The sequence below is a fragment of the Zootermopsis nevadensis genome, unplaced genomic scaffold (assembly GCF_977971745.1).
Source record: "Zootermopsis nevadensis isolate Lab colony 2312 unplaced genomic scaffold, Znev_1.0 Znev_ptg000061l, whole genome shotgun sequence".
Lineage (NCBI taxonomy): Eukaryota > Metazoa > Arthropoda > Insecta > Blattodea > Termopsidae > Zootermopsis > Zootermopsis nevadensis.
In genome coordinates this window covers 188319-208089 of record NW_028259192.1, presented here as the reverse complement: position 1 = coordinate 208089, position 19771 = coordinate 188319, and the positions used below count along the sequence as shown (strand labels likewise).

The window sequence follows — 19771 nt, the reverse complement described above, 5'->3', positions numbered from 1 at the left end:
CTGTTCAGCACTTTCATAAGTTCGGCTACGCACCTCGAAGATACATATACATAATATCAGAGAATTTGTCGTGATAGGATGCTTTACTGGCACTGTATGATACTGTACACAACACTTCTGAGTTTCCTCAATAATATTAATGATTTACTCCAACCATTGAATCTCATTCTAAACCCATACATACAAACATTTATTACATTCCATGGATCCATAAGATAGCCAGATGACAATAGGATGTGGAAAAAGTCAATAATAATAATAATAATACAATACATATTATAAAGTACAATTCATATTATTATATAAATTTCACATAATACAACAAAGGGTTCACTTAAAGTAATGATAAGTTACAAATAAATTACCCATTACATACTGAAGATAATTTATCACTTGTTTGTAAACAATATAAATTCATCAACAGAGTAAAAGGAGTGTGTAATTAAATATCTTTCTAATGCTTCATTAAATTGCTCCTTGGCCCAGAACAGGGTCCGGTGGAGGGCTTTGGTTAATTTGGTGATGAACCTTCGGGTTCGGTAAGCCATCTAGTTAGTTAGACTTGTGAGACTTGATGGTAGACTGTTGAAAATTTTGATCCCTGCATAATATGCACTCTTCTGAAAACATGAGAGGTTGGCAACTGATCCCCAGTTTGAGAAAAAAAATTCTGTTTGTTTTTAGGAGCTTTTACTTTGACCTTTTGTTTTCTCTGTTAAACAGGATCTGAACCATTGCGCTGCTATTCCTTGAATGCCATAAAAATGTTATTTATCCAACAAAATTTCATTATTTACACAGTCAAAAGCTTTTGCCAAATCACAGAAAATTCCTCCAACATGCATTTTTTGGTTAATAGATTTGTGGATGATATTAATATTATTTCACATTCAGAAATTAACTGTTTACAAATCTGCACAGTATCCTTGTTAGCTTTAATGGATTAAAGCCAATAAACTCACATTAAAATATGACAAATAAAACAACTGAAGTAGAAATACCTACATTTCTTAGCCTTCAAATTGACAGTAACTTAAATTGGAAAACATACATAATATATTATGCCTAAACTAGACTCGGCATGTTTTAAAACTTTGCATACCTCGTAGTGTATTAGAATATAAAAATAAGCAAACAAACAAACTGTTAATCCCTTGAGGTCAAAACGCGTTTGGCACTAGTATCTTTTATAAGTGTTAACAGTTTGTTTGTTAGCTTACTTTTATATTCGGCGTGTTTTGCTATGAAGGCTGTCACATCACTCATCAAAACAGAAACTTTACTACTACTACTACTACTACTACTTTGCTTACTTCTATTCGACAGTATCATTTGGAATTATTTTCGGGGGAAACTCAACAGACAGCAAATGAGTACTTTACATTCAAAATAAAATAATTAGAATAATGGAAGGGACTGTAAGGACTGCCGCATGTAGGGAATAGTTAAAGAAATTGAATATTCTTCCACTAGCCAGTGAATTCTTGCTCTCATTATTTGTAGTGGACAACATATAATCCACAATATAAGTACAAGATAACAGATATATGACAAATACTGAACTCAGTAAATATCAAAAAGGATTTTATCATACTGGAATGATCTATTCAACAATCTTACCCCCCACTATAAAAAGCCTGAATCATGATACAGAGAATTTTTTGCCAGTACTAAGAGTATTTCCAATTTCACTCCTTCTCCATTTATATATATGTACATATCACTGGACCAGTGATTGAGACTAGCTCTTTTTAACAGATCCATATACCTGAAGACGAGAATGGATGCAGTTTTTGAAGTGTTGTACACATTTTAACCTTGGACGATGGACAAAGTCCATAAATTCAATAAACCCGAATGCAGATGGCTACCTTCTGGATTGTAGCACCATATAGTCTGGCAGAACTTTGCCAGTATTTCAGAGGTCCTTGCTGCCTCCATCATCATGGTGATGAATCATCAGGACCCATCACCTGATGATGGAGGCAGCAAGGACCCCAGAAACGTTGGTAAGCTTTTACCAGACAACACGGTACTACAACCCATTAGACACCCTTCTTCATACTCTGCTGTAAGAACCTCAAATCCAACATTGTGATTTAATCTTTCTTTTTGTTTCAGTTAGCGAATATTTCCCCACATGGCATCCAAACTGCTTTAGTCCTTGTAGAATTCAATTCAAACAATTCCCTGAAGTCTGTGACTTGTTCAAAACTAGTGAAACATGGAAGTTTGTCAACCCAGATACGCTTCAGATTGACACTGGAAGCCCATTCAATATATTTCGCTTCAGTTGCCGTAGTTTGTGGCGCCCATAAGCCCGCTACTTCTTGGTGGTTGGCTAATGTAGACAACAAAGCTTCACTGTCCCCAGTCAATACATTGACCACTCCAGGTGGAAAGTCCGATGAATGCAGCACCTGAACCATAAAATCAAAAATTCATTAATTACATATAATGTACCATTTCTGATATTACAATGGACTGAGGTCAGGTAGGATGAAGCATGAAACCGTTCTTCTTATTATTATTTTGACTAGATTATACTGGGTGGGCCTGGGGAACTCAGGATGAAAATTCCAAATGTCCCTGTCAAAAATAGAACCCTGCCTGTTTAGCCCACAGACTTCAACTTTGATGACTAAGCAATTACAGCTCCCATACAATTACTATACCAGGTATTTTATTTTAATATTAGTATGTGTCCAATATACAAACACACCTCACAGAATTCCAGAGCAGGTGTAGGATGCATGCTATCAGCAATTACAACTACTGTGTTTCCATAGCACACAGCAGGTGCAAACAGTGAGATAAAGCCAAGCAGTGCCCATGGCCCAGTTGATGACTGTACTGGTGCCTGAACTATTCCAATGATGCCCAATGGTTCACGACAAACATTCACAACGACACTGCTATTTGGGCTGACATCACCTGCTGCGAACTGTTTCTTGTCACAGCTTGCTGCCCAGTGAAACAGTAAGCTCATACAAGCATCCAGCTCCTTAGATGCATCTTCTTTGTCAGACTTGCCATACAAAGTTGTCAAATGGCTATAACAAACAGTACAAACACAAAGTTACGTAAACAGCTGTGATAAAGATGCAAGAGAAGTCTTATGCATCTCAATGCTGAAACAACAATAATGATGATGATTATGATAAATTGGTACAGTCAGGCCGATGGCTGAAGTTCAGACATTAAGGATAAATATAAAGCACAATACTGCCAGCCGAGGGTCAGGCAATCAGCACAACTACTTTAAGATAAAAATGTTGAAAGAAGAAATTGAAAGTAGATGTTGACTACGTAACATCAGTTTTGGTTAAAATTTTGGACATTATCCACCATCTGTTGTTTCTCATAACATGACATTTCAGGGACTGGATCTGTCTCTTGACCCAGTACTAGAGACTGGCTCTTTCTAAGGGACCTCACAGATTAGGAACCCCTTGTCTCTCTTATTTTTTACCTGACGACAGACAGATACAGTCCATGAAATGTCATGTTATGAGAAACAAGAGACAATGAATAATGTCCAAAATTGTAACCAAAACTATTGCAATATACCATCATCAATATGCTTTAAAATGAACCTAACAACAGAATGTCCCATTCTGGCAAAGAATGAATACATAATAAAACATGATGAAGTCTGTACAAATCTACACTACTCAATACCTGAAACATTAGCATTGAAACAACAGAAAACGTACTCGCACACACCTAAGCCATTGTGTGTACAAGAAGATACAACAGTACTGCAGAATCAAGGAATACAAACAGATACAGAGGTTCTCTCAAATAGGCCTGATACAGCAATTAAAAATAAGAAAAAAATTGCTTATTGATAGCCGTAGCAATACCATCAGAGAGGAATGTAATACAGAAAGAGTCCGAAAAGAAATTAAAATAAAAATAATTAAGTATAGAAATTCAGCAAGCATGGAATTTGAAATGTTTTGTTATATGGTAATTATTGGAGCCACAGGAACTGTAACTAAAGGACTAAACAATATCTACAAACAATACTAGGAAGCATTCAAGGTAAAAAAAAAAGCAACAACATACTAGGAACATTACATAGGGAAAGTGGCAGAATTAGAAACTTGAAGCCAAAGTGATGGGGTTCACCAGTGGTTCAAGAGGAACGGTGCCAGGACAACCTGCAGAGAAAGAAGAAGAAGAATAGTAACAAGAACAACTCCAATCTGAGTTTCTAATTTGTGGTGACATAAATACAGACTATCTTACTGGAAGTGGCCAGGAAAAACAACTAAACTCATTACCAATGACCTATAATTTGTCACACACTGTAAAATTTACGATAAGCATTAAAGAAATGACTTAATTATTGCAACTGATAATACTCTACACAAAACATAAGACTGAACTGTCTATTCTATAAAGGTATGTGACATAGTTCGCCACGGTGGTCTAGCGGTCAGAACACTAGCCTTGTAAGCCTGGGGTCCCGGGTTCAATTCCCGGTGGTGCTCAAATTTATAACTTGTGTTGGGCAAGGCCGTGGTCTAGGCATCACGAAGTTTTCCTCCGGGGGCTTCCCCGGTTTCTCCGTGGCATCCCAACAATTACTCCTCTCACACACAAAAGAAGGCAATGGCAAACCACTTCTGATCATCTCTGCCAAGAATGTATATATGTATGAGCAGGTCCCTGACAACCTGAAGAGGTTGGAAGGATCCTGTTCATAATATATGGACCTGTCGTCAGACAGAACACTACAAATAAAAAAATGTGACATAGCTCCTCAGGTTATCATTAAAAAGTTACTAGATTCTGTTTTCAGCATACTTCCTGTGTTCATATGCCAGTGGGTTTATAGCTCAAATGGAAAGGCACTGTACACCATAAGCACAATCCTGACAGTGCTACGGTCAGCAAGGAGAGGTATAAGGCGGTGCTTGCCCATTTGTAGGAAGCAGTTTGCCCAAAGTGTCACAAAAACACCCAGAAGCATTTAGCTGCCAAAGGACATTGTTTTGAAGGCAAATGGTTCTAAGGGCTTAGTGCCATTGGATTCAAAATATGGCTCCTGTCCCAAAATGGTTTTGAAGTTACAACATATTTCCATACCTGATGAAATCTTCTCGCCTGGATTGTAGTTTCTCCGCTGCATTATATATGATCTGTGAACGAACATGTGCCCCAATCTTCCGCCATGCAGGCTGTGCTTTAGCAGCTGCTTCCACAGCATTACGCACATCCTTCCTGTAATAGACGTCTATTAATAAATATAATTACACGAGAGAAGAGGATCCTGAAACATGGCTGAAAATTTCAAATATTTTATAACACTTACTTTCTCAAAGGAAAGCGGCATTGGAAATCAGCTATGGAAAAATTTATATTAATATTCCAATCAATTAAGGAGTGACCTTGTGGTCTAGCAGTAAATTGTCTCAGGTTTAAGACTAGCCAGATCCCATCCCTAACCTTTAACAAAGCCAAAAATTTTTGTGTGTATGGTGAGAATACAAGGCCTCCATCAATTTCACATCCCACATTAAAATGCAAGTAGCAGCACTGATGAACATTGATTTCAGGGGATGATCTAAAGTTGTGGAGATCCAGCAATTATCAGGTTATATGATATGTCTTATTTTGATTTTGAGTTATCTACCTGCTTCCATCTGCAACAATAGCATGTATTTTTCCAGTTCCATCCAGGACTGCATGAGACATATTTCCATCTGGACGCTTATACGCCCCACCATAGTACAGCTTGTAAGTGCGGTCCACTACAGGCACGGAACCTTTGTTTGTCTGCTGATTCAATGAAGGCGGACAACAGACTGATACATCTGGAGTCATTCCAAAATACTTGTACTGAACAGGATCTGTTGTCATGCTGACCCTTACACCTTTAAACTGCATGTACTCTAACAAACCTGCAGTAAAAACATATCAAATGACACCTTTCTGCAATGGCTAATATACTGCATGTACCAGCAATGGACAACAGACCAGAAGCACCATCAGTTACTCCCTGATTCAATTTCATGTTCCAGTCTGAACCTGAAGACTGGCTGCCTTGACCAAGGTTTTCCGTCTTTTCTCTGATCCTCTAGTACAATAATGGGTTAATACCTTAAAACAGACCATGATCATTTCCTTTCCAATTAATCATTAAATATCATTCTCCCCATTTTATGTGATTGCCAATAATTAACGCAGAATACACGGAAAGCATTTGTTTGTGGCAAATACTTCTAGGTCTTAGCCTGCCTAGTTTCTATGCTACTTGCCAAAATGAAGGAATTCATCCACCCCATAAAGAAGAGCCTGACAGCCTGATGACAGGATGATACAAGACAGATGGCCTGCAGCTTAAAATGAAGGCCTGGTATCCTAGAAAAATTTGCACCAAATCTGAACAGGATCCAGATGCAAATCTTCTAAATACAGTAAGAGTCTAGGGTCTCATCCCACAACAAATTCAAATCATATTAAAAAAATAAATATTAACAGGGTATGTTATACCTTCCTTGCCTCCAACAACTCCAATTCCACTTTGTTTCCAACCACCAAATGGTACCCCTGCATCTACTGTTCCATGGCTGTTTATCCACACGGTTCCGACCTGCAAATTAAGAAAATCTACAGAATTAAGGAAAATCTAAATTACACAACCACACACACCCTGATATTAACAACAAATCAATAGTAAAACACCTCATTAATTCAAAATGCAGACCAACTACAAATTATGGACTTTGAATTAAATGCATCTGAAATACCTGTCTTTCACGACTGTTATACAGTGAAGTGATTTGGAATATTAGACATGGCTGAAGAGAGAGCAGGATCTTCCCATTATGTGTTTACTCTGTGCAGTCTATGTAATACATTAAAAAAAAGATGTTACATTTCTATTACCTGAAGGTGGTAAGCCACTTCTAGAGCAAGAGAAGTATTCTCTGTCCAAACAGAAGCAGCCATACCATAGCGTGAATTATTGGCAAGTGCGATGGCTTCTTTTGCTGTCCTGAATGGCACAACTTCTACTAAAGGTAATAAAATATCATCATCTACGGTGAGATTGCTATCTGCAAAACCACCAATTACAAGAGTTGGTGGAAAAAAGGTTTCAGAAGAAAGACCTGGTGGTATTTGTGCTTCATACACCTACAAGAGAAGTCAAATTGTAAATACATGCAACAAATAAACTAGGGAGGAACTGTTATGAGAACAAAATGAACCGTCTTAAAAATACAAAAGTGGTAATAAGAAGATAACATATTTTTATCATAGAAAGTGAAGACAAATCTTATTTTTTTTAATAACTTATTTGAGACATAAATTTTATCTCCAATTATAAGTATCATATATTTATATATTTTTACTACATACCTCTAAGCCATTCTTCTGAGCTACTGAGGTTGCAACTGCCAAGCTTGTGATAATGTCTTTGGTTATTGGTGATCCAACATCTGCCAAATGGTCAAATGCTTCACCCACACGCAGGCGATCAACACAAGCACGTAATTTTGGAACAAAATCATGCCAAATTGACTCCTGGACTAACAATCGGCCCACAGACCATGGGACCTGTAAATGATAAATACTGAGTAACTCTTAATTCTTTCATACTGAAGACCTCCTCATTATATTTTATAAAGTATACATCAGCAATGATGTGAAAATCCACATCAGACAAGACAATGAAGTTGGCACCTTTCAAAACCCAACACATTTTGAAACACTGCTATAAATATGAAACACTTACAGAAGATCACCTTTCTTGATTTTCAGAATTTCATTCCAAAATTTCTTATTTCCATAATTTTCAAAGTGTGTAGATTGTTTCTAGAACTTTCTGGCTCAAGTTTCAAAGATAAAAAAACTGCACACTTTCATATCTGGAGGTACAACAAGGTTTGGAGATTACACCTTTATCCACTTATATTGGGTATTCCTAGGTTTTTATCTCTCCCACGATGAGGTACTAAAAGTACACTCGCATTTAAATTTATTACAGCAGTTACTTCAATGCAGAAACTTTCCTGTCTTCTTTAAAATTCAATTAAAATTATGAAACAAAAGCTGTTGGAAAAACAAGTTTTCAGCATTCATATGTATGAATCTTCAGCTATACAGCTCTTAAATAAAAATTACTTTATTTCTTTTAAAATGCTTTTAAATTTATTCATAACTATGCTATTGACACTAATTCCATCTGGAATAAAGTCATCACTGATTAAATTCTCATATATACACTTATGTGGTTTGTGTAGTGTGGTTGATGAATGATGACATTTTAGACTATCATAATACTGTATGAACTTATATAATCTGTGCTTCCTTCTCTCTAGTCCACGAAATAAGGACCACATGATACTGTCTCTGCCTGTAAATTTTTCTGGAACCACAGGTGACTCAAATGATGAATGGCTGCATGGCAGTTAAGTTAAAAGTTCCTGTGACTGAAATAAAGTCAGCAAATAACTCACATTAAAGTCTTTGCCACACAGTGCATCAGAAGCCACAGCATGTCAATAATAAGGAGGACAGGCAGGCTGTGTGTGATGGGCAAATGCCACAATTTGGAATTATGCCCAACCACAGTTTAATGCCGCATGTTTGCCATACAGACAGCAGCAGAAGCCACAGCAACATTGCGTCTCTTGCATGATATGTAATTATGCCACTGATATCACGGCACGACAAACTGGCAACAAGACTAACTACTGCAGGCACTAGCCATGTGAAAGTAAACCATTGACTACAATTAGGAATGAATGCTGCTTCATATATCAAGTAACTGGAAGTGATGTGAATTTCAAGTATCAGTTATCAAATCACTATTATTGATGTATCACTTAGCTCTATCTAACTTCAAACACTAAAGACAAACAAATGATGTACTGGAATAAGCTGTTAACATGTCCAAACATATAGCAATATCAAGACATGTTCATCATAGCTATGTCCTTGAGGAATGAACTTACTTGATATACAAAATTTAGTTTTGATAATTTTTAATTAGACCCCATACAGGATATTACCTGCCCCTGGTTGAACCATGCTGCATGAACTGCCCCATCCACAGATGAATCCAGATCAGCTGAATCAAACACCATCATTGAGGACTTTCCACCACTCAATACTGCAACCAGACACCAAAATGCTTGGAGTCACAGAATATCTTTAATCCTAACATTGATCATCCTCCAGCAGTTGAAAGACAACCCCCCCCCCCCCCCCCTCCTCCACAAAATTATTCCATCAATCACTTCTTAGTATGGAACTGAAATTCACCAGACAGTGGACTCAGTTTCTAAATTAGACAGATCAAAGAAGAGAAACACATAATGAAACAGAAGCTGACACTGACATTCAGAAACACATATCCATCAGCCTACATCTTTTGATCTATTTTACTTACATAAGGTGAGGTGTATGCCCAGACCAGCAGTCTGTTTTCGGATGAGTCGCCCCAAACCTGTTGAACCAGAGAACATCAACTTTGAAACTCCAATGTGTGTGACTAGCAGCCGCCCTACCTCTGAACCACCAGGTAACACATTGATCACTCCAGGAGGTAACCTGCAATTAAAAATAATTAACTACATAATTCATATATAAGAAACATGCCTAATGCAGTAGTGTGCATGCCAACCACAGAGATTAAATTTATTATTGTTTTTCTCGACACAGTTGTTGTCAAGGACTTTGACCTACCGGTGCATCTGACTCTTTGCTCTGCACTCAACTCAGACGATCTTCCTAACCTGATCGACACCACATGTCAAACATCAGTCTTCTTGACACTGTTGGCAAGCCCTTTGAGAACATTCCTATTCACTAGAGTCCTCCGGTAGGTATACGAGTGCAGGCCACTGCATGATGAGTAGTTTGGGATTCAACCCAGACACAGCACGAAGCTGCAACTGGCCCGCCTTGTAGAAAGAGTCAACAGAAACTATGGCGAAAAGTGGCTAACCAGAGCGGTTTTCCTGATGTGACTAAACCCTTTGACACAGTGTGGTTCAAAGGTCTCTTTTACCAGCTAACCATCCTGAACTTGCCATCCTACCTTATGAAAACGACATACCTATGCCCTCCCACCATAGTAAGCCAGCGCAGTTCGCAGATAAAACGGCTGTCATAGCCATGCCCCGTGGTCGATCGCTTCTTGTTGGTTATCTGGATGCCTGTCTCAGCAGGCTGCAGCAATAGCTCTAGGTTTGGAGGATTACTATCAATGTCTTGCGCTTGCATAGGACTCTGCCCTTACTTAGCTTTCTCATTGGTTGGTTCGCGTGGTTTACTCATCCCACTGATGATGGAGGGAGCAAGGACCTCTGAAACGTTGGTAAACTTCTACCAGACTATACAGCACTACAATCCAGAAGACAGCCATCTAAGAAAAAGAACTCAGTTAACCTAGAAGGTCCTACCTGGAGTTTGAACTGGGTACCCTTCAAATGATGTCATGGATATTGCAGCAATATTTTAAATGTTTGCACAAAAAGTGCATACAAATTAGAAATATGAAAACTTGTATTAATTAATGATACTGTCAGTAGACATACTATATAATACTGAATGGAAAGATGAACTGGAAAGGATATATAAGTCTAATTTAAGACACTATCCTGGAAGGACTGAGCAGAATCGTGAAAACCTCAGTCAGGACAGCCAGTCTCTGGACCTAGATCTGAACCCTGGTTCTTCCTAACATAATGCAAGAATGCCAACTACTCAGATGCTGTGCTTGGTACATGTGAAAGTAATCCACAATAGATAAGATAATTTAGTCTCATATATAATGCTAGTTTCAACAATTTTGCCCAGTCCCTAGATGTGAATGTTGGGAAGGTGGCTTGAAACAGGTCATTAACATTTCTTCCTGTCCCTCTGACTCATCATCCATTCTACTTCTTTCATTCAATACTACATAATGGCAGTTAATACAGTATAATAAAATAGCCTTAAACAGATAATTCAATAGTCCAAACAAAATAACTTGTTCAACTTTCCCAAAATTGCCATTATGCAGTACACATGATTAATGTCTTACTAATTTTTTTTTATTTATTTACAAGTTCGAAGAATCCAATAGTGGATATAGAACACGTCACAAACTCAAGTATAAAAACATAAAATACATACATTAAAAAATTACATCTAGACAAGCAGCGTACTAAATTCAAGACAATATAATTAGTATTTTTATTACAATAGTTATCCAATTAAGTACTCATCCACAGTGTAAAATGAGTGAGTAATTAAGAAATGCCTTAATGCAACCTTAAACTTTTTAAAATTATTTGAGGTATTCTTAACCTCTGTGGGTAATTTATTAAATATCTTTATACCCGCATAGTGAACTCCTTTCTGATAAATAGTTAAATTGGCTTGGGGTAGATACAAATTTTGTCTCTGTCTGGTATCAATAGTATGAGAGTCAATGTTTGATGGAAAAAGAGTTTTGTTTTGTAATACAAACAATAATAAAGAAAATATATATTGTGATGCCAACGGTAAGATATCTAATTCTTTGAATATATTTCTACACGATACTCTATTGCTACATCCCATCATTGTTCTAATTGCCTTTTTCTGAAGGAGAAAAATAGTGTAACTACTAGATGAATTTCCCCAGAAAATAATGCCATAGCTCATTAAGGAATGAAAGAAAGCATAATAAATTGTCTTTAGTACTGAAATAGACATATATGGTTTCATATTTCTAATTACATAGCAAGCCTTGCTCAATTTTTTAATAAGTAGATCAATATGATTCTTCCAAGTTAATGCACCATCAATCATAATTCCCAAGAATTTAGTACAGAAGATATTATTAATGAATTTATTATTATAACTTATTGTGACAGTATCTGACATTTTTCTCTTAATTTTAAAATTAATATAATGTGTCTTATTAAAGTTTAGTGATAATCTGTTCATTCTAAACCATCTATTTATATTTTCAAATGTTGCATGAATGTGTTTATTAAAGTCGTTTGTATTAGAATGAGAAAATAGGATGCTAGTATCATCAGCAAAAATTATAGGTGTAGCAAATTTAGTTATTATACTGGGTAAATCATTTATGTATAAAAGAAACAACAAAGGTCCCAATATAGACCCTTGTGGAACTCCATATCTAACTTTAAGCCAATCCGAGGCTGTATTGTTACTGTCATTAGTATGTAATACTGTTCTAATGTATCTGTTATTTAAGTAAGATTCATAGAGTGCGTGATCTTTCCCATTGATACCATAAAATTTAAGCTTAAATAACAAAATTTCATGATCAACACAATCAAAAGCTTTTTCCAAATCACAGAAGATGCCTCCCACTATTTGTTTGTTATTCATGGCATTTAAAATCTCTGTATCAATTTATAGATTGCATTATCTGTTTTTAATCCTTTCCTAAATCCATATTGTTCAGTACTTAAAATATTGTATTTATTGAGATGATCCAAAATTCTTGAGTACATTATAGTTTCAAATATTTTTGAAAAAAATGTTAAAAGTGATATAGGTCTATAATTAGACACATCATATATATCACCGTTCTTATATAATGGTTTTATTAATGCATATTTTAATCTATCCGGAAATACTCCTCTCCTTAACATTTTATTGCATATATAATTTATAGGTGAACTTATAAATGACGAGCTTATTTTTAAAATCATAGGTGGTATCTCATCATATCCATGCAAATTTTTTAGTTTAAGGGATTTTATTATTTTTTTTATTTCTTTGTTCGTACAGCATTTGGAATTCATATTTGGGTATGGATTAGAAAAAGCTTGGTTCATGAAATGAATATAATTTTCATCATCATTAATATCATTTACAATTACGGGATTATTAATATGTTGTAGTTTTATTTTCTCTGCAATGTTAACAAAATAATTATTAAATTTTTCAGCAATAGTTTGTTGGTTATTGAACTTCTTACCATCAATTTTTAGTGTTTTTATTTCAACTCTATTTGTATTTCTACCTGCTTCTTTATTTATAATACCCCAAGTAGTTTTAATTTTATTATCAGAATTTAGAATGCATTTATCATACTCCATTCTTTTTGCCTCTTTTATAACTGTGGTCAATATTTTAGAGTAATTTCTGTAATAAGTTTTAAGAGTAGGATCCTTATTATTCCTTAATTTATTATAAAGTTCTCGTTTATGTTTACAGGACATTAATATTCCTGGTGTAATCCAAGAATTATTTTTCTGTTTACATTTTATCTGTGTCAAAGGGAAGCTGGAATAGTAAATTTTTAAGAAAATATTTAAAAATGTGTTAAAACTATTATTAATATCATTTTCATCAAAAACTAATTCCCATGTTTCCTGACTTAGTTTTAATTGAAAATCTGTTATAGTATCGTTATTTATTAACCGTTTTATATAAGTATGATATCCTTTTCCCTGTTCCTGTGCCTTATGAAGTATTAATACTTGGGCATCATGATCTGATAGACCATTTATAGAGGGGTATATCTCATATTTTCCAATACTGTTTATATCAATGAAACAATTATCAATTACAGTGCATGAGGAGATGCCAACTCTAGTGGGGAATGTTACAATACTAGTAAGATTATATGATTGTAGGACAGCATCAAGTTGCTTCTTTCTGTTATCAGTACATAGTACATTTCAACGACACAGAAGCGGAAGCTTCTATGTCCAGAACTCAAGATGTGCTGGAATGCCTTTGTGTCAGTTCACATTTCATGTTTCCAAGAGCCAAGCAACGTTTCTTTTAATCTGTATGTATTAAGATGAAAAATCATTACTCCTGATACAGTACCTTTAAGTATCAAACATTTGCCGGTATTCCTCCTACTGCTGACATAAACTGTTGTCTATACTACAAGAAAAACAGCAGACATACCAAATATGAAGGATAAAGTTAATAACACTGGCACTTCATGACGTTTGCTTTACCACTGATACAATCAATTTCAGCATCTGCATGTAACACACATCAATAAAACAATAACAAGATATTGAATAATGTTTGGCTAAATCAATCTCCTTGGCAGGCTAAATGGAGTAACCATAATTATTAAGAGTTAGGAACAAAGACATGGAATTTATAAAGGGACATTCCTTGCAAACTTACCCTGCCTGCATAGCTATGTTAGCAAACAGCAATGCTGGCAGTGGTGAGCCCTTGGGTGGCTTGAGACAGACAGTGTTCCCAGCAGCTAGTGCTGGAGCTACTATTTGGGCCAACGTAATGAGAGGCGATACAGCAGACATTATGCCAGCCACAACACCCACAGGTTTCCAATCTCTTAATTCAGAGGAAGATGATAGCTGTGCCCAACCAGCATAGTAATATAAGTATCGCACTACTGCAGGCACATCAAACTCTCTTGGGTCACAACTCTGCACACCACGATTCAGTGATTCCATCTGTGCCAAAAGTGTGGCATGCTTCTGCATGTGACGAGCCAAACTGCAAGGTCAAATTATATTAACAGTACAATTCATGCTATGAGTTAATAAATATCTAAGGCAATCACCAGTGGTGGGTATGGTATATTTCATATTTTGAAGGGTCAAAACCTGCAGATTTTAATATCATTCATAATAATATAGGCCACCATACAAATTTCACATGTCTAGTTAATCTTCTACAGTCGTTTAATGATGTTACACAGCCTCCTACCTTCCCACCATGTCCAAACCCAAATGGATGATGTCACTATACTTTGAACTGCTCTCTGTTTGACCTCTCAAAATCAGTTTCTTTGTAGACAACCTGTATGTTTCTCCTGTCACCATAAACACCATACAGCCTTAAAATATTATATTTTGATGACTTCAATCAATCAAAGCTTGTACCTTCCTTTTATCTAACTTCATAAAGACACATGGAAAATCTGAATAGAACAGCAGTTATGTACAGGAGGTAGAGAGAAAGAGCTAGGGCTTTGACCATCAATGAACTTGGTGGTACAAAAAGAATGACAGGCATTATTTCAATCCCAGCTAAACCCTTGTATTTGGCATACAAACTGAGCAAGAATTGATAGTAGATTATAATTTAAAATATAAAGTTGCTGCAAAAGAAACCAATTATAATAATGTTCCATACCTTGATCACACTCTGAGGAGAGTGGCAGTGACAAGGTAGAGCCTGACCCTGAAATGTGGCAGGAGGGGAACAACAGAAATTCTAGCGACACAGAGGTCCTACTTCTGCTGCGACTGTTCCTAACAAACACTATAAATCCTACTGCATTTGATATTTTTCTAATTCTCTTTCAAATGCTCAGCTCAGTCAGTACTGTAAGTAGACTACAAGATGGACTGTCAGGGTTTGACTCCATGTATGTCAACATTTTTGTCTTCACCATATTGTCCAGACATTCTCTGGGGCCCATCTAGCCTCCTTTGGAATAGGTACTTGGGTTATTTCCTTGAGTACAGCAGCCAGGGTGTGAAGCTGACCACTCACCTCCTAGTGCTGAGGTTACGAATGTGTGGAGCTATACCTACACTACCTCCTAAGTCTGCACACCAATGGTGCTTAGTTAGATAAACTTGTGCCTAACTAAGCACCATTGCTGTGCAGACTTAGGAGGTAACCTATCTGCCCTATTTTTATGCAAAACTTCCACACACTGACCTGTGAAGGATAATGAGAGACAGTGTCACGTCTACTTTCTATGAAAAAAGTTTCTGTTCTTCTTGGTGTATTGGAATGTCTTGTTCTGCTAAACAATATGAAGAGTGTTCTCTATCCAGCAATTTACAAATCCTGCCTTAGATATTGTGTAGAGGAGAGTGAATTTTGTTTTTATCATCTCACATGCAAAAACAAAGGCAATATATATTTTTTCCTCCCAAACATGTTTGTAGCGTGGGCTCACTTAGCAATTAAATTTGGGCTGTGAAGGAATCATTATTAACAGTACATTTGACATAAACATTTAATCAGCAATATCATGATGATTTATGTCTTGTGATTTAATTAGATTTTCTTTTACAATGCATTCCAAGCAGAACTCATAAAGCCTACTTTCCTGTTGTAGACTTTCAGTCCTACAAATCTTCTGATGTTAACGAAGCAACTAACTCCATGGAACAGACTTCTTGGGAAGCTAACAGTACACAGACTCATGCAAGATGGCCATATAACCACATCCTAGCGAAGACAAATATTTGTAATTACAAATATGCAAAAGACTATATTTACTAACTACTACACTCCCCTTAGTACTAGTACTGTCTGTGTGTGTGTGTGTCTACAATTGAAATGGGGCAGACAGATGCCTAGACACATGCAGCCTGCAAACAAGGTTCTGAAGAACACGCAAATTAAGTTTCATGAAGGTGTATTTCTTTCACTTAGGAAAAGGATATGCCATGAACAAGGCTGTCTTCTGAGGTGTTGCACCATGTAGTCTACTAGATACTGACCAACGTTTCAGAGGAGCTCACTGCCTTAATAATCAGGGGCATCATCAGACTACACAGTGCAACATTCCAGGAGACAGGACCTGAAATCTGGCTGATTTCTGTCATGTTTACATGAACTGTCCTGTGGTTTTGTGTAGTCCTCATCTGTCATCCAAGAAATCAGGATCTAGAAAACCTCTACAAAAGAAGACGCTGTGCTGGAATTGTGTTGTTGCACCAATGATGATGATGTAATTAAAATCTTTGCTTATTTTATGCATGTACCTGTGAGTAAAACTTTACACCCTGATTCATTACTTCAACAACGATACTTTGCTACTAAATACAACTTACCTGTATATGTGGCAGGCCCTCTCATGACCACTGAGATTGGTCCATGTGTCAGCTGCTTTGAGAGAAGAGGTAACTGCCATACTGATGTCATCTTCTGAAGTAAGTCCTACCTTAGTCAGGACTTCTTCTGTGCAAGGCCTGAACACGTCATATTCTGATGATGATGTCTCTTTAAAGTTTCCATCAATAAATGGACCCAACTTTCTGTCCTTCAACCATGCCTAGTATTAAGATTAAAATAGCAGTTCATGATGCATTAAATCTGGTCTTATTTAACAGGCAGTGTAAATACAGTTTACAGCCAGAGATGATTTGAAAATAAGAACAATCGAAATATTCCTGTTTGGAATACTGAACACTTTGTATCAGTTAAGTCTGAGTCAAACACGTGCAACTATTCAGAGAGCTCGCTAGCAGTCTGTGTAGCAGCAGGTATTTCTGAATCTGTGACTGCTGCCTACAATTAGTTAAAAGATGAGCAACAATCACTTCATTTTCATCTTTTGTTTATCATACTATGTAGACCATATTATGTACCATGATTTTGAATGATAAATATTGGAGAAAAAATACATACTATAAATTAACAAACATAATCTTTTCACAAAATAAAATGGTAGTATATCACGAGAAAACACTAATAAAGCACAAAATTTTCAGTCAATACAGAACCCCAAAACCAAATTTGTTGCTGTCACACCCATCACTGCAGCCTGATCGAGTTACTTTGTAAATGAGAAATATCAGCAACATTTCATGTTGGTGTGTAGATAGTGAGAGAGGTGATGCTAGGAAAGAGCAAGAAGTGCATAAGGGAAGGGGGGGGGAGGTAACATAACCACTTAGTAGGATTTGAGGTTTTCACAGCCTTAAGTCTGAAGACAGCCATCTTCAGCATAACCACTTAGTAGGATTTGAGGTTTTCACAGCCTTAAGTCTGAAGACAGCCATCTTCAGCATAACCACTTAGTAGGATTTGAGGTTTTCACAGCCTTAAGTCTGAAGACAGCCATCTTCAGCATAACCACTTCAAAACACTTTTCAAAATAAACATTATATTATAAATTCTGAAATGTGTACTTCATGAATTAACAGTTCAATACTGTTAACAAACAAAATGTGAAACAGTCACTCAGTTTCAACTTAGTATATGATGTACAAACCTTGGCAATACTCGAACTATCAGATACTGGGCCATATTCCATACTTTTAAATATTTCTATTATTGCACAGGACTTTTGACGATCTGTTGTGCCAGCCATAGCAAAGCAAACCACTGGAAAAGAAAGATAACAGCATTTTGCTGTACAGATATGTTCTGTGCAGGACCATATTTAAAGGGAGATATCAACCCTGAAGATGGAGACAGCATGTTTCTATGAAATGGTGATATCTATTGATGGTATTGCAATACATAAGTACAACATTGACAAGAGTTTACAGGTTCAAACCCATCATGAAATGTTTGCAAAGAATGAGACTGTGTGCTCTTCTGACAAAATGTAGTTAAACAAGAAACATTTGGTGATCCTGTCAAATGATTTCCAGAGATAAAATCCTATATATTACTAACACTGATACTAATATTTTTAAAACTGTCAATTGCAGTTAAAATGAATATACAATTTACTTCATGGATTGTGCAACCAGATGGTACAAAGAAATCATGTCCTTAGGGTAAATGGCTGTAGTTAAATGTATAACTTTGGCTTGGGATGATCCATGTCAAATATATACTTTCCAACATTTTGGCAAACACTGCAGTTGTCATCTTCAGAGTAAATGTGTGTTTGGTTTTTAATAAAGACTTATGTATGAAGAAGGCAGTAGGTAGAAACTAAGATGGAAAGGACATGATTGGCAGAACAGAGGAGTGGACTATTTATTGCCCAATTGATAACAAGCACTGATTAAGTAAAAGAGGTAAAGAAAATATTCTGTGGGCCACACTATAAGAATAGGTGATGAAAGTATTTGTGACCATGTGAAATGAGAAGAGAGGTGATGCAAAGTCTTTGTCAACCACATGGTTAGGAGATGAGGTGACTTTTTTTCTGTCACATGGACAGGAAGGAAGATTCAGTGGTTGTTCGGCTAAAGGAATTAGGACGATATCTCCACCCAGCATTAAAATAAACACATCCGTAACATGTCCTAACATAAACCATCATATCTAATAATTTAACATCAAAGAAAGTAAATAACAATGCGTCAATCACTTACATGTAATATTCCTACAGTAACAACAGCCGCTAAATACGGCGTTATCGCTGTTATCTTGCACCGATAAGGGCCATCAATGATGAACAAAAATAGCACCGAGCAAATGTTTAGTTAATGTGCATATTGCACTCACTGAAAATAAATTAATTTTCTGATTGACATTGATGTATATGATTCACGTTAATAAAATAACCATTTATATATATATTTGAGAAATTTAGTTTAATTTATCGTGCTGATATTTCCAGTTATAACAGGATCAGATAGGAAGAATTTGTACTTGCATTTGGCTTCATATAGTTAGTACCACTGGAACGTCAAACACGAGAAATGAATACATACAGAAGATAATAGAATTTATTTACATTCCATAGATCCTTCTTAGGCTAAAGCCAAGGATGTAACTACAGTAAAAGTAACTACACAAGAAAGTATCAAAACTATTGCTTACATGTATGCTGTTTCAAACCATTATCTGCGAGTATAATACAGTATGGTCGAAAAGGAATTCAACCTATTCCTAACAAATGTTCTGTCTGTCAGAAAGTACACTTTGGGGGGTGGGGGGCGGAGTTATAGCTCATATTCCTTCTTGACTTCGGTACCAGATGGGGGTGAGTGGTCAGCATCACGCCCTGCCGTTCTTTACCCCCGGGAAAAGATCCCGGTACCCATTGGACTGGAGGCTGAGTGGGCCCCAGAGCCGGTCTGGACGCAGAGACTAGAGGAAAATATCCTCTGTCCCCTTCGGGGATCGAACCACGATCGCCCAGCCCGTAGCTAGT

At 36.5% G+C, this 19771-nt stretch overlaps 1 protein-coding gene across 3 annotated transcripts; it reads right to left on the bottom strand.

Annotated features, from left to right (window-relative positions):
- Positions 1–274: 274 nt before the first annotated feature.
- Positions 275–19732, bottom strand: LOC110826585 (aldehyde dehydrogenase family 16 member A1). Of its 3 annotated transcripts, XM_022057357.2 has the most exons (14): positions 19438–19731; positions 18987–19118; positions 17927–18039; positions 16764–16984; positions 14122–14460; positions 9410–9570; positions 9030–9130; positions 7375–7572; positions 6901–7149; positions 6505–6604; positions 5645–5912; positions 5098–5232; positions 2723–3053; positions 275–2420 (listed from the first exon to the last, which is right to left on the bottom strand). In XM_022057357.2, exons 3-14 carry the CDS (start codon positions 18023–18025, stop codon positions 2118–2120), a joined length of 2505 nt encoding a protein of 834 aa, XP_021913049.2. In that variant the 5' UTR covers positions 18026–18039; positions 18987–19118; positions 19438–19731; the 3' UTR covers positions 275–2117. The 3 variants fall into 3 exon arrangements, with proteins under 3 accessions (XP_021913049.2, XP_021913050.2, XP_021913051.2); XM_022057358.2 differs by lacking the exon at positions 18987–19118 and having other exon boundaries at positions 19438–19732; XM_022057359.2 differs by lacking the exons at positions 17927–18039; positions 18987–19118 and having other exon boundaries at positions 19438–19730.
- Between the last annotated feature and the right edge of the window lie 39 nt (positions 19733–19771).

What these genes read in the sequence shown, in the direction of transcription:
- LOC110826585 (XM_022057358.2), bottom strand. Translation starts at nt 18,025, where the DNA reads ATGGCTGGCACAACAGATCGTCAAAAGTCCTGTGCAATAATAGAAATA. An exon ending in AAGTGGCTTACCACCTTCAG is followed by an intron (nt 6,605 to 6,900) that starts GTAATAGAAATG and finishes CTTAATTTGCAG; the next exon opens with GTCGGAACCGTGTGGATAAA. An exon ending in AGTTGTTGGAGGCAAGGAAG is followed by an intron (nt 5,913 to 6,504) that starts GTATAACATACC and finishes TTTTTACTGCAG; the next exon opens with GTTTGTTAGAGTACATGCAG.